The 14,328-nt window shown below is 46.0% G+C and overlaps 1 protein-coding gene and 1 long non-coding RNA gene across 2 annotated transcripts in view; one reads left to right on the forward strand and one right to left on the reverse strand.

Moving 5' to 3' along the window:
- The window catches only part of LOC309540187, a 194,202-nt gene that overhangs the window by 18,248 nt on the left and 161,626 nt on the right, over positions 1–14,328 (forward strand). The window lies entirely within an intron of this gene.
- The window catches only part of SCD5 (stearoyl-CoA desaturase 5), a 43,606-nt gene that overhangs the window by 10,759 nt on the left and 18,519 nt on the right, over positions 1–14,328 (reverse strand). Inside the window, exons 2-3 of the mRNA XM_082236626.1 lie at positions 3,467–3,597; positions 297–502 (exon numbers count right to left, since the gene is read on the reverse strand). Coding sequence (XP_082092752.1) covers positions 297–502; positions 3,467–3,597 — 337 coding nt within the window. The remainder of the gene's footprint in view (positions 1–296; positions 503–3,466; positions 3,598–14,328) is intronic.

A 14,328-nucleotide genomic window follows, 5' to 3' on the forward strand; every position in this document is an offset into this window, starting at 1 on the left:
AACTAAATTTTGCAATGTCTGTTAACTTCAATGTGTGTACAGTCGTACCTTGGAAGTCAAACAGAATCCGTTTCGGAAGTCCGTTCGACTTCCAAAATGTTCAGAAACTAAGGCACAGCTTCTGATTGGCTGCAGGAAGCTCCTGCAGCCAATCGGAAGTCACGGAAGCCCCGTCGGACATTCGGGTTCCAAAGAATGTTCGCAAACAGGAACACTCACTTCTGGGTTTGCGGAGTTCGAGAGCTGAAATGTCTGAGTACCAAGGCATTTTCCCCCTGTCCTCCTGTTTCACTCACTTTCTTTGAAACATGACAACAGGGTCGTCCAGCAGGTCACTGAAGTCCAGCTTCCTTCCTTTCTCTATGACATCTCGATGCTTCCGGACAAAGAGCCAGCCAATGTGGGCGAAGAAAAAGCCGCGCTGGGCATTGTGGGGGTCGGCATCCGTCTCCGAGTACTTGTGGTGGACTCGGTGGTCTCGGGCCCATTCGAAAATATCGTTCTGCATGGGGGACAGCAGGAGGGTTTAAGCGATTTGAGTTTGGCATCACAGGCACATAGTTTCAAACACAAGCACAGTTCGCCATAGCAGGAAAAACAACAACTATTTGTGTCAAATGATATCAGACAGAGTGGCTCGCTTCCCCCCACCCCAGTTCAGCCATTCCTTTTAGGTAGAGAGCGAGGGGCTATTTTTACTGATTACAGTGGTACCTCGGGTTACAGACACTTCAGGTTACAGACACTTCAGGTTACAGACTCCGCTAACCCAGAAATAGTACCTCAGGTTAAGAACTTTGCTTCAGGATGAGAACAAAAATTGTGCGGGGGCAGCAGCAGGAGGCCCCATTAGCTAAAGTGGTACCTCAGGTTAAGAACAGTTTCAGGTTAAGAAGAGACCTCCGGAACGAATTAAGTTCTTAACCCGAGGTACCACTGTATAGTTTAGAAATTATGTATTGTAATTGTTTAAGAGTGAACTTCTGTTTAATTATTATTTGCTGGCATTTAATTTTATTGTGTACAGTTATACCTCGGAAGTCTAATGGAACTCGTTCCAGAAGTCTGTTCGAGTTCCAAAACATTTGGAAACCAAAGCACGGCTTCCTATTGGCTGCAGGAAGCTTCTGCAGGCAATCGAAAGTTGTGGAACCCGCGTCGGACATTCGGGTCCCCAAGAACGTTCGCAAACAGGAACGCTCACTTCTGGGTTTTGCAGTGTTCAGGAGCCAAAACGTTCGACTCACAAGGCATTCAGGATCCGAGTGCTATTATATTCTAATGGATTGTTGAACATTGCTTTATCTGATACAAGTTGCTTATTTTAAAGCTTTGTTTATTATTACATTTTTGTATTATATCAGATTGCTATAAGGTGTGCAACCTTTATTGTTCCTTCAGTTTGCAAACTGCCTTGTGTATAGCAATTCAGAGAGGCAGTATACAAATTAAAAGTGAAATAAAAAAATGTAATGAAATTGATGGGGAAGAGTGATTTTCAGAAGAAATGTAGTAAGTGCAGGGCCCCTCCATCATCGCTCCATTTCAAACAACCCCTTCCCTTTGGCATACCTTCCAAGTGCCCCAATTTAAACTTGGACAGCCACACTTTTATTAAAAGGTGCCCAGGCTCTGCCTTTGTCCTGGGGTGCCCTGATTTCATGCCGCCTGCGGACAGGGGCCATGGAAGCAGCTCCTGCAGTGGCATTGTGTCAGGGACTGGACTGAGGAGGAATGGTGGGAACCGCCCTGCCCTTTTTCTGAACCTTCCCAAGGGCAGGAGGATAGTAATGATGTAGAACAGTGGTTTGCAGAGGGGCATAGTCCAGAGGGGAAAATATTGGGCAAGGAACAGCTAGAAGATGAAACGTGAAGAGAGTGAGAGCGGGGAGATTCAGTGTCCTTGGACAGCATTCCTGACACACACACCCCTTCGCCCAAGACGAGAAGGGCTTGGAAAATGTGAAGAACAGAAAGCGCAATGGCAACAAGCTCAGATTACCCAACATAGGAGTGACATAGTTTAATGGGGACGGAGGGGGTAAACCTTTTACTGGGAGCAACGCCATTTTTTTAAGAGAGAGATGCATTCCTTTGTCTCTTACTGTGATCATTAAAGACCTTATTGGGTAAGAATGCTCCTTTCGTTGGATCTGCTTATTTATTGCCACCAGGGGCAATTCAATTCCCTGATGTCTGACACATTGTGAAGGAGAGCATCCCAACCTTTGGGAAGGAGGCGTGAGGCTCTGGCAAGATCCTGGAGCCCTCCTGCCTCCTTCCCAAAGCTCGTAAAACACTTGCCCAGCTTTTGCTCCCTGTCAGAGCATTGTACCTCCTTTCCTAAGCTGGGCAGAAGCTTCCCGGGCTTTGGTAAGCTGGCACGAGGCCCATGTCCTGATTTTTATCAGCAGAATGCTGGAGCCTATGTTATGGGGAATGGCTGTGGCTCAGGGACAGAGCATCTGTCTTGTATGAAGAAGGTTCAGTCCCCATCATCTCCAGGTAGGGCAGGAAGAGATCCCTGTCTGAAAACCTGGAGAGTGGAGTGCCAGTTAGTTGAGACCATGTTGAACTAGATGGATTACAGGCCTGATGTGATAAAATCCCCTCTGCATTGCACCAACCCTAGCTCTAGTTAACTCCCACTTGGACTACTGCAATGCGCTCTACGTGGGGCTACCTTTGAAGGTGACCCGGAAACTACAACTAATCCAGAATGCAGCAGCTAGACTGGTGACTGGGAGCAGCCACCAAGACCATACAACAGCGGTCCTGAGAGACCTGCATTGGCTCCCAGTATGTTTCCAAGCACAATTCAAGGTGTTGGTGCTGACCTTTAAAGCCCTAAACGGCCTCGGCCCAGTATACCTAAAGGAGCGTCTCCATCCCCATCGTTCTGGACTGAGGTCCAGCGCCGAGGGCCTTCTGGCAGTTCCCTCACTGCGAGGAGCTAAGCTACAGGGAACCAGACAGAGGGCCTTCTCGGTAGTGGCACCCGCCCTGTGGAACGCCCTCCCATCAGATATCAAAGAGATAAACAACTACCTGACATTTAGAAGACATCTGAAGGCAGCCCTGTTGAGGGAAGTTTTTAATGTGTGACATTTTAATGCATTTTTAATCTTCGTTGGAAGCCGCCCAGAGTGGCTGGGGAAACCCAGCTAGATGGGCGGGGTACAAATAATAAATTACTATTACTATTACCAACCGCTTTGCTTCCATTACACAAGCGTCTGCATGCAGAGTTTTGTTCATCTTGAGGATGAATGAGGAGTTCCTGTTGCAAAGGAATCTACACCCATTGAGCAGCCTGTCATCAGTGGAGAAATGAAATTGTAGGCATGCATGGGCAGTAGCTGCTAGAGGGATTTGATATCCCGCTTTATCACTACCCTAAGGATTCTCAAAGCAGCTAACATTCTCCTTTCCCTTCCTCCTCCACAACAAACACTCTGTTGCTCACCTGAAAGGCCATTGAATTTGCTACAGCCAGGAATATCCGCAATGGTAGCTTGGCTTTGTAAGATCTGTGACTCCACAGGCGATGGGCCCCTGCTGTCACTCCCAGGGCAGTCACAAAGAAACACAGGTATGCTGCAAAACATAAAGGAGAAACAGGGGGAGGGGGAAGAGAAAGAAATAAAGTGTAAATACCAAGCAATTGCATCTGTTATTGTTCCTTGTTAAAACATAGCTCACACTCTCCTAGGTGTTGCTGTTGGCGGGCTATATTTTTCTAATTACATACCCTCCAAGTATCCTGATTTTTCAGGGACAATCCCAGAATTACAAAAGGCACCCCAGCTTCTGATTTTATCCCAGAATTCCCTTTTTCCCACCAGTGCTGCTGCTCAGCTCGAGGAGGATGAGCCAGCGCTTGTCCTGAGCAACGGCGGTGATGGTGGCCTCATCCTGTTGCCTCCCCATGGCCACTGCTCCTCGGGCAGCTCATAGCAGCTGCTGGAGAATAAGCAAGAAGGAGGGGCTAGGAAAGAGGTACACTTTGGAATCCGCTGGAAAGGCACATCTTAAAGTTTTAACAACCTATAAATTGATGTGCTTTTTCGCTGCATGGTTTGCCATGTTAAATCTCCGCTCACCAAAGAGTCCTAAATTGGGGGCTTTCAAGATTCCAACACAATACACCTGCTGTGCCTTGACCTCCCACTCTGAATGTGTACTGTATTGATTAGAACACTATAGGTTTCAGGCAAAAACCATAACCCAAGTTTGTGTCCTTTATCACTCTAATGTAACCCTCCAAATGCAATATGTGTGCCTGGAAGCACAATTCTGGCCCGTTTTCTCATTCCACAGCACTTCCCAAGTGACTGGCAGAAGAAGAAGAAGAGTTTGGATATGCTATCCCACTTTATCACTACCCGAAGGAGTCTCAAAGCGGCTAACATTCTCCTTTCCCTTCTTCCTCCACAACAAATACTCTGTGAGGTGAGTGAGGATGAGAGACTTCAAAGAAGTGTGACTGGCCCAAGGTCACCCAGCAGCTGCATGTGGAGGGGCGGAGATGCGAACCCGGTTCACCAGATTACAAATCTACCGCTCTTAACCGCTACACCACACTGGCAGGTGACAGTAATAACTCCGCCTGTTCCCAAAGACCCTCTCTGCCTTTGATGGTCCATAATCTCTTCTCTCCATGTCTCATCTGACTGAAATTTACAAGGAACACCTTCTGTCCTGCCCTGTCCTCCAGAACTGCAAAAGACTCCTTTGAAGATGTCGGAATCTTTTGAAGATGAAGCTGTCTCCAGCTTCTTATTCCCCATGTCTCTTCAGGGGGGCTTATCTTCTCCCCCCACTAAGATACTGCTTCATCATAACCACATCCCTCCTGTTGCTTTTATATCACTTTGAGCGTAGCAGCACTAATACTGCCAAGAGAAAGCCAGCTGTGCTCCCACGTCCTGGGCGCCAACAGAAAGGCTTTCATCCGTGCTCCATTTTGAGATATGTCAATTTTGCTCATCATGTGTGGAAGCAGGAACAAGGAAGCATCATCCAAACAGATTGCAGTCCCTGAAGGAGTCTCTGCCTTGAAGATTGCACCAAATGAGGTAAATTGTTCTCAAAAGCTGTAAACATAAACAACGACAATCGAAAGAATCCTTTGTTGGCATGGTGAGATGTGAGATGTTTTGGACCACAACTCCCATCGGCCCCAGCCAGTACAACTTGATGGGAGTTGTAGTTCAAAACATCTGGCCAGCACCAGGTTAGCAACAATGGCTGGTTGAAAACTGTGCCTCCAACTCCATCCCTTTGTGCCATTGCCAGTTGAATTTCTTGGGAAGGATTGCTAGTGCAGATGAAAACACAATGGAAATCAAAACATAATTTTGGGTTTCGGAATTTGGGTACCAAAAGTATCTAAGTTTAAAAGGTGTGTGTGTGTGTGTGTGTGTGTGAGAGAGAGAGAGAGAGAGAGAGAGAGAGAGAGAGAGAGCTGTCAATTGCGAATGGCAAGTCTTTAAATGGAATTTAAAACTTTTAAGTATATATTTCAGGCTGCTTTTTTCCTAATTTATCCCCTTTTTTACGGAGCTTAATTTGGAGAGCTGTTTTGGAATGCAGCTCCTTTTCTAAACTGGTCCACGTTTCAACATGTGTTCTGTAGGGCTGCCATATAAATATTCTCATTTCAAACACTGTTTTGAATTGTTTTACATAAGCTGCCTTACATACAAAAAGAGAGAGTAGTTTACAAGTAAGTTTATCAGAAGGGGCCATCTTTCAACGGTAGTCACAGGTTCTGTCCCTAGTGTCTTCAGCTAAAAAGATCAGGTAGCACATGAAATAAAAGGCCTCGTATCATATTACTGGAAAGTCACAGCCATATCATATTACTGGAAGGGTCATAGCTCAAAGGTAGATCACATTCTGTGTTGAGTCTCCGACACCTCCAGCTGGGCTTGGAAGAGGATCCTGCCTGAATTCCTGAAGAACCACTGAACAATACTGTGCTAGATGGATCCATCTTCTGATTCAGTGTAAGACAGCTTCCTATGTTCACTGCCAGTCAGTCAGAACAGGCAGTACTGGGCCCGATCAGTGGTGGAGAACTTGTCATCCTCCAAGTGTCACTGGTTGGCATTCCCATCAACCCTGACCCTTGGCCATACTGGATGGGGCTGATGGTGTTGAACAGCTTCTGGGAGGTGACCAGTTCCAGATGGGGTTGCCATGTTTTTGCTTGTTGTTGTTGTTTAGTCATTTAGTCGTGTCCGACTCTTCCTGACCCCATGGAACAGAGCACGCCAGGCACTTCTGTCTTCCACTGCCTCCTGCAGTTTGGTCAAACTCATGCTGGTAGCTTCAAGAACACTGTCTAACCATCTCGTCCTCTGTCGTCCCCTTCTCCTCGTGCCCTCCAACTTTCCCGACATCAGGGTCTTTTCCAGAGAGTCTTCTCTTCTCATGAGGTGGCCAAAGTCTTGGAGCCTCAGCTTCAGGATCTGTCCTTCCAGTGAGCACTCAGGGCTGATATCCTTCAGAATGGATAGGTCTGATCTTCTTGCAGTCCATGGGACTCTCAAGAGTCTCCTCCAGCACCTTAATTCAAAAGCATCAATTCTTCGCCGATCAGCCTTCTTTATGGTCCAGCTCTCACTTCCATACATCACTACTGGGAAAACCATAGCTTTAACTATACAGGCCTTTGTTGGCAAGGTGATGTCTCTGCTTTTTAAGATGCTGTCTAGGTTTGTTTTTGCTAATAAAGAGTTAACTCCAAGTTCAAACTGTGTGATTAACTGACTGGCTCACTCTGTGACACCTTACTAGTTACAGATCGAGACTGTTCCTATTTGCATAGCCCCACCTTGTTTTCAGGGTCACACTAGAATACAATGACAGCCCAGAGAATAGTTTGAAGGCACGATTTAGCAAGCTTACTGAAGCTAAGCAGATCCGGTCTGGTCGTTGCCTAGATGAAAGATGGCCTGGGTACTCCAGTTACACAGCTTAGACTTCCATGATGGAACAAATGCAGTATTTAGGGATTCTCTAGATCAGTGTTCCCCAACCTTGGGCCTCCAGCTGTTTTTGGACTACAACTCCCATCATCCCTCGCTAGCCAGACCAGTGGTCAAGGATGATGGGAATTGTAGTCCAAAAACAGCTGGAGGCCCAAGGTTGGGGAACACTGCTCTAGATGACCAGTTTGTTGAGAATTCATCTTGACTTGGTCACACAAAGCCTATGCAGAGGTTAGACTATGCCTGGTCTTTATCTGCTTTCTTTGTGAGGAGATTATGTGACATCCTGCATTCATCCTGATTTGCCCCAAACATTCCAGTGCATTTCCCCCATAACGTTACTGTGGCAATCACACAGGGTCCCCGGACGTTTCACCGTACAGTATATTGATCCCTGTGCCACCACTTTATTTCTCGCTGCCACCACCCAGGCCCTACCTGGTACAATACTGAGTCCAGTCAGGGTTAAATTGGAACATGAACTTCTGTTTATTTATTGCAATTTAACAAGTGTGTGGTTTCATAAATGGTATTGGTCAATTACATTCATGCCTATCCAGACCTATAACTTCTACTACCTGCTCTCCCTCACTAAACCACCTCTCAGATATTTACTTGTCTTCCTAGCCCCTAATTGTTCCTGACTCAGCTTATTTCGCTACCCTAACTCAACCTGCCCACAGACTCTATCCCAATTCACTCCCACTCCAACCAACCACCCAACTCCCAACGAACGCCCCTTTTGCCCCTCCCAGAGCTGGTTTTATAGTCACTCTGACTCCACCCCCCTGGGTTCTGATTGGGTAACTTGTTTAACTAATTCACCTCCAGCACTTTCCTATGTTAATGTCACAGTTACTAACCACATAACGTCTGTGTGCTTCATTTTTTCAAAAAAGTGGATTGGTTGTGTTAGTGTGACAGAGCCCTTTCACTGATTTTAATTGCACTAACCAAAATTTCCAGTAAGTGCTTGATTTCCTCCCACAAAATAGTGACAGTGAGAGGGGAGAGTGTTGCCCTTAAAAATAAACTGCATTTCTTGGGTTGCCAACTGACTGCCCAAATGGTCTGGTCTGCTCCAGCGGTTGCTTAATCTGCAAGCAAAACCTTTCCCCAGCAGACAGATAAGCACCACCAGCGAATGTAAGCCAGCCAAGATCTTCAAGGCACAGCTACTGAGGCTAGCGGAAATGTTGGCAACCCTCCAAAATGCATAAATATCATGGTGGAATATTGAGAAATGGGCCTTTTCACAGAGATTGCCCTGCAGTTACATTGTAAGCACCGACAAGAGCACACAAGGACCCATCTGAATCGAGTGAGGAATGAGGCGGCGGAAGGAAGGAAGGAAGGAAGGAAGGAAGGAAGGAAGGAAGGAAGGAAGGAAGGAAGGAAGGGCTGACTACAAAATCTCAACTGCGATGATGAAGCGACTCTCAATGTGACTTTGTGAAGCCCGCCGGGGTGTCGCTAGCACTTAACTCGGTGTCTGATGAGCCACATTATAAACAGTGGGGGATGCGATGATACCTTTCCTTTCCGCAATCAATAGCGCCTGAGGTCTTGCTGCTGAACATAAAAAGCCTTTTACATCCCACCTCACTGTCCGCTTGCTTGCGGATGGCATCTCCATGAGTGGTACAAATTAGGAGGGCTTTGGGGCTCGATATGCAGGTTTGCAGAGATCAGCTTGACTGCAGGAAAAACACAGAAGCCAACAGAAGCATCGGTATGCTTCCATTAGTGGGAGGTCATGGCTTCAGCTAAATATATGTCGGATAATGTTCAGTCTCCTCTTCTCCTTCACACTTTAACAGCAGGGCATTCGCTCTGACAATTTTTTTAAAAAAAACATCTACAACCATTAAAAGAAGGTGCAAAAATTCATGGTTCTGAAAGCCACAGGGTACATCTTCCACATCAGGGTCGTAATCAGGACCTTAAACCTGCCCCACAGCAGGCAACCTGTATATTTATTTATTTTTACCTTTGCAAATGCAGAATTTTACACAGACGAGCACCGGAATTTCATTTGTTTTTTTCCAGCCCATGCCTCTTCCGACAAGTTTATGCTTGTATTCAGGGATATCACATTTGCCCAACACTCAAAAGCATCGTATTTTTGCACCTGGGAAAAACGTGATACTTGCCCAAGATAGCAGAATCATCAGTGTTGTTGTGATAGCTCAGGGGCATGTGGAAATGGTGGAAAGATAATGACAGAGGAAGGGGAAAGTACTATACACTATCTGCTTGAAAACAAGCTTTAATATCCCACCAAATCCCATCAACATTCTCTCAGATTTCTCAGATGGGCTATAAAAACAATAGGAAAACATCTTAATCAGATTCAGAGATCGTAAACATTAGTGTCCTCTCAACTGTGTTATATCTATAGCGCTGCATGTCAAAGAAACCATACGAAAAGAGAAACACAGCAACCCTTCTCTGAATTTTTCAATTCAGCCAAGTAACGTGTTCGAAAACGCATCTGCTCAGGCACAATGCTCACAAAATGCAGGTGTTAGCAAAGATAACACAGATGCATTATTTTAGAGGTAATTGCTTTGCCAAAATGTATATTTTAGGCAAAATTGCACACAAGGATGTGCCTAGTGAAAGGAATTCACGCTAAAATGCTGGTGAATTTCCGTGAGTTCTTCATACAAATTTGCAAACTGATGGGGAACTGTGGAGAATTGAACTTTCGATTGGAAAAATGTGAAAAGGAGAGAAAAGAAAATCCAGATCTAGCCTCCCCGTGGTGTGTCAATGCAAGTGTTAATCCACACTGTGTACCACTTTTCATATAGCAATTCCCCATCACTTTTCTTACAGCAAGCAGTCTAATATTAGAGGAAGAGACTCTGTTGGTCAAGGCCTCCCAATCAGCTTTAATTGTGCAGCCTGAATTTTCTGGCATATGTTTGAATCCCACCCGAAAATAGCAGCAGTTTGTAAGACCCCTTAATGCATCCTCAACTAGGTCTCAACCAAACAGGACATAAATCAGAGGGAAGCCCAATCTTTGTACAGAAAGACCAAAGGTGCTGCTTTTCTGATTAGAATTGTGCTGAGGAGCCAAAAGCTTGGCTCCTGAGCTTTAAAAGTTTAGTACATCGTCAGTTTTCTGAATATTTAATGTGCTGACACAGACTCTGCAATTCCCCAGACGCCTGCGCTTAGCCCAAATTTTCTCTCACCCTAAAGCCACTTATTTACGGGCACTAAGCAATCAGTCCAAACGAAAACACATCCCAGGGGCACAGAGTATTTTAAACAATGAATTCAACGACACTGACATATATTTCAGCTAAATGTACTGATGGTAAGTGGAACAAGTCATCAGCTGGTGTTGTTGGGGTGGCAAGGATTGTGATTCTCAGTTCAAATCTTGGCTCTGCCTCAAATTCACAGATTAGTTTTAGGAATATTTCCCAGATTAAAAGGTAAAGGGACCCCTGACCATTAGGTCCAGTCACGGATGACTCTGGGGTTGTGGTGCTTATCTCACTTTATTGGCCGAGGGAGCTGGCGTACAGCTTCCAGGTCATGTGGCCAGCATGACTACGCCGCTTCTGGCAAACCAGAGCAGCGCACGGAAACGCCATTTACCTTCCCGCCGGAGCAGTACCTATTTATCTACTTGCACTTTTGACGTCCTTTCGAAATGCTAGGTTAGCAGGAGCAATGGGAGCTCACCCCGTTGTGGGGATTCGAACCGCCAACCTTCTGATTGGCAAGTCCTAGGCTCTGTGGTTTAACCCACAGTGCCACCCGCGTCCCAGATTACATGGTGGCAAAGGCTTGTTTTGCCAAAGTAAGTGGGTAAGTGGGTCCTCGTGATGGGGGAACCGTGGCCCATCCTGGGTCTGTAGCACCCATACGGTGGGGTGAGGAACCTGTGGCTCTTCAGGCACTGTTGGACTCCAACTCCCATCAACCCCAGCCTCATGGCCTGTGGCCAGGGATGATGGGAGTTGTAGTTCTCCAACCCTGTTGTAGTGACTGTGTTATGGGCTGCATATCAGGTGAGAAGGCTTTTGTCCACTGAAAAGAGAAATCTACTTTTGAAGGGATGGACTTGGCAAAGGCAGTCTCAGTTTCTCATCTGTAAACTGGGGACAAGAGGGATTGCTCACTAGGACAGGTTTCTTTATTGGCTTTGTCATAAGAATTCTAAGATGTCATAAATAAAATGAATGTTCATAAGCATGCAAGGTAAACACACACCCGTAAGTATATAATCCACATGTCTGAAAGAGTACAGGAGAGAATCCTGAAACCATCTTCATCCTAAAGGACCACAAATATTTCTCTGTAGAGTGAACGTATCTTGGAAGAAATCTTTCCCAATAGTTCTTTCCACAAATCTTGTTTTAAGGGCATATTTTGTGTATGAATAGCGTAGGCCTGTGAACTGGAGTCAAGAACTAAAAATGGCCCACACTGACCAGGTAAAGCAGGGGTCAGCAAACTTTTTCAGCAGGGGGCCGGTCCACTGTCCCTCAGACCTTATGGGGGACCGGACTATATTTGGGGGGTGGAATGAACGAATTCCTATGCCCCACAAATAACCCAGAGATGCATTTTAAATAAAAGCACACATTTTACTCATGTAAAAACACACTGATTCCCAGACCGTCCGTGGGCCAGATTTAGAAGGTGATTGGGCCGGATCTGGCCTCCGGGCCTTAGGTTGCCTACTCATGAGGTAAATCAGTCAGTGAACATTATCAGGTATCTTGACAGACAGGAGACAAGCCACACTTTCAAATTTCTGTTGTAGACCTCCTATTTCTGTGACACCTGTCGGATGCTTTTGGGTGGTGGGCAATTTCTGAAGTTGTTTGGGGTTTTTTAAGTTCTTGCACTCTCTGTTCTGGGTCCTCACCTCCTTGCAAGAGGGGCGGGGACTCTGCTACAACACAAAAAATAAGGCAGCCATGTTTAGGGAAGTTTTTAATGACTGATGTTTTAATGTATTTTTAATCTGTTGTTGGAACCCGCCCAGAGTGCCCGGGGAAACCCAGCCAGATGGGCGGGGCATAAATAAGTTTTTGTTGTTGTTGTCATCTGCTTTGCTTTGACTGGATGTTGCCTCCATCCATCCTTCTCTGACTTACAATGGACTTAGGGGATCCTGAATCCCTTGATGGGGAGGTGGGCTGTAAAAGCCAACCCCAGATTTTTCGTATAACAGCTTTGTTAAGGAAGCAGCGGTCTGATAATTTGTTAGTGCTACCTCTGCTGTTTCTCTCTGCCAGAGTCAAAAAGGCACTTGATCCCCATTAAGGGAGAGGTTGCAGCTACAGAGACGTTCTCAAGGACAGCGAAGCTTACATGCATTAGACTTCTTTGTCACTCCTATTGCCAATTATACATCTATATATGAAAGAAAACAGGAATTTCATCTGCCTCTAATCCCTCTCCCCCAAACATGCGCATTCTTCTTTCAAGGCTTCCCTATTTTTCTTTTGCTTTGGGCAGATCAACACCCTAAATTTAAAGCACATTAAAAGTACATGAATCTTGGGGACCATAGTTTCCACGTCACAGGGCTACAGTTCCCAGCACCTGTAACAAACTACAGCTCCCAGGATTCTCGGGGGGGGCAAGGCAGGTGCTTTAAATGTGCACTGAATGTGTTTTAAGTGTATGGTGTATACGCTGTATTTTGGGAGTCACAGGGCTCACCACTGTGGGGCATGTGATATTGGGGTCCTTGCCGGGCCCCCCTGTGGCATTGGTGAAAGGTCTCAATAAATATCACCTCAAAGACCACAATACACAAGAGCCTGCTCTTCTTTTTCTGTTCCTCTTACATCAAGCAATTTAACAATGACCACCTTTCATCTAATGCCAGGAGTGGGCATGTGTTCGGAACAGAGGTGAGGTGCAAGATCTTTTCCCTGTGAGTGAGATGGCCGGCATAGGTACCTTTTTAATGACAAAATGGGGTAGCTGGCAGGGTGAGGCATGCCCACACTGCTTTGTGGCCCTCTTTTTTCACCTCTTCCGGATGTGGCAGCCATTTTGGTTTACACCACCCTGCCTAGCAGCTATTTTGTGTTACGCCGTACCCCACTGCCCTTTGGCAGCCATTTTGTGATGGGCACCCGCAGAACTTTCTGGAAATTCCAAATGTGCCTATTGGCCCCCAAAAAGTTGGATGCCCCTGGATCACATGTACCTCATGGTGACTGGATATCTAAGCAACCCAGCGATCTAATCCCCTCACTCAAGATAGGGCACCCTCTAGCTCATGGGGGTGGTAGAAATGTGCTTTTAGCCCATCCTACTGGCTTTCCTGAAGCAAGCAGATGCGAAAAGAGTAGGATCTGAGAAGCTGGGGAAGAGAGAAAGACAGAAACCACCCACCCACGGAAGAATAGTTTCAACTTCTCATAGAAAATTCAGGGTGAAATTACCAGCTCTGGAACCGATCCCAGAAAGCTTAACCCGGCTACTGTTACAAGAAACTCGACAGATCTTTAATCAAAATACTTGACTAAGGTCAAGCCCTTGGTTTTACATCTCATACAATAGACACCAATCCTGATTAATACCTGGGATAGAGCAGGCAACTATTGTATTTTGTGAGGAGCAACCAGCAAGATGAGGAGCTCAGGAAATCACAATGGGCCGTTGGCCTGATCCTGCTCTTCTCGAGCTCTTATGTTATATTTTTTTTTCTTTTATGGACTGAAACCATCGCAACTAGAACACAGATTCTAAAAACAAATTGTCCGGAAATGCTATGAACAGTTTCCAAAGCACTCTGTGTTGGTTTATCTTAGCGTAATTTATATTCTGCACCTTCAGCATCAGCAAGTGTTCCCTTCAGCCTCGGCAACTGCTTCATGGGGGGCAAGAACGACCGGAGTTGAGCTGGTGTGCTCATTAGGCCTGACACTCCTGTGCAGACCTTGTTTCTTTAGAATAAAGAGTTAACTCGACTTCCTTTGTGTGATTTACTGCTGGTTTGCTCCTGATGGTAGCTCTGGCTCTGGTCTTGTCTACAGGTGGATGGATATCTACCTGGGAACCACAGCTGTACTACCTGGGGATGGGTTCCACGATGAAAGAAAAGTTGGCGCATGTGGGGAAATGGCACTGCCCCACCAACTTCGATCTGCCATCAGCAAGCCCTTTCCTCCTTAGTTTCAGTGTTGCCCCTTGCAGATTTCAGGAGGGAAGAGGAGGATGGAGACAAAACTGGAATGAGTGGGCTCTGTCTGTGGCTTCACTTTCTGCTTGGACCCCTGCCTTCTATCCCAGCAGTCCCCAGTGTTGTAAACAAAATCTGCCCTTATTCCCTTATGGG

The sequence above is a fragment of the Podarcis vaucheri genome (assembly GCF_965113315.1).
Source record: "Podarcis vaucheri genome assembly, chromosome: 9".
NCBI classification, from domain to species: domain Eukaryota; kingdom Metazoa; phylum Chordata; class Lepidosauria; order Squamata; family Lacertidae; genus Podarcis; species Podarcis vaucheri.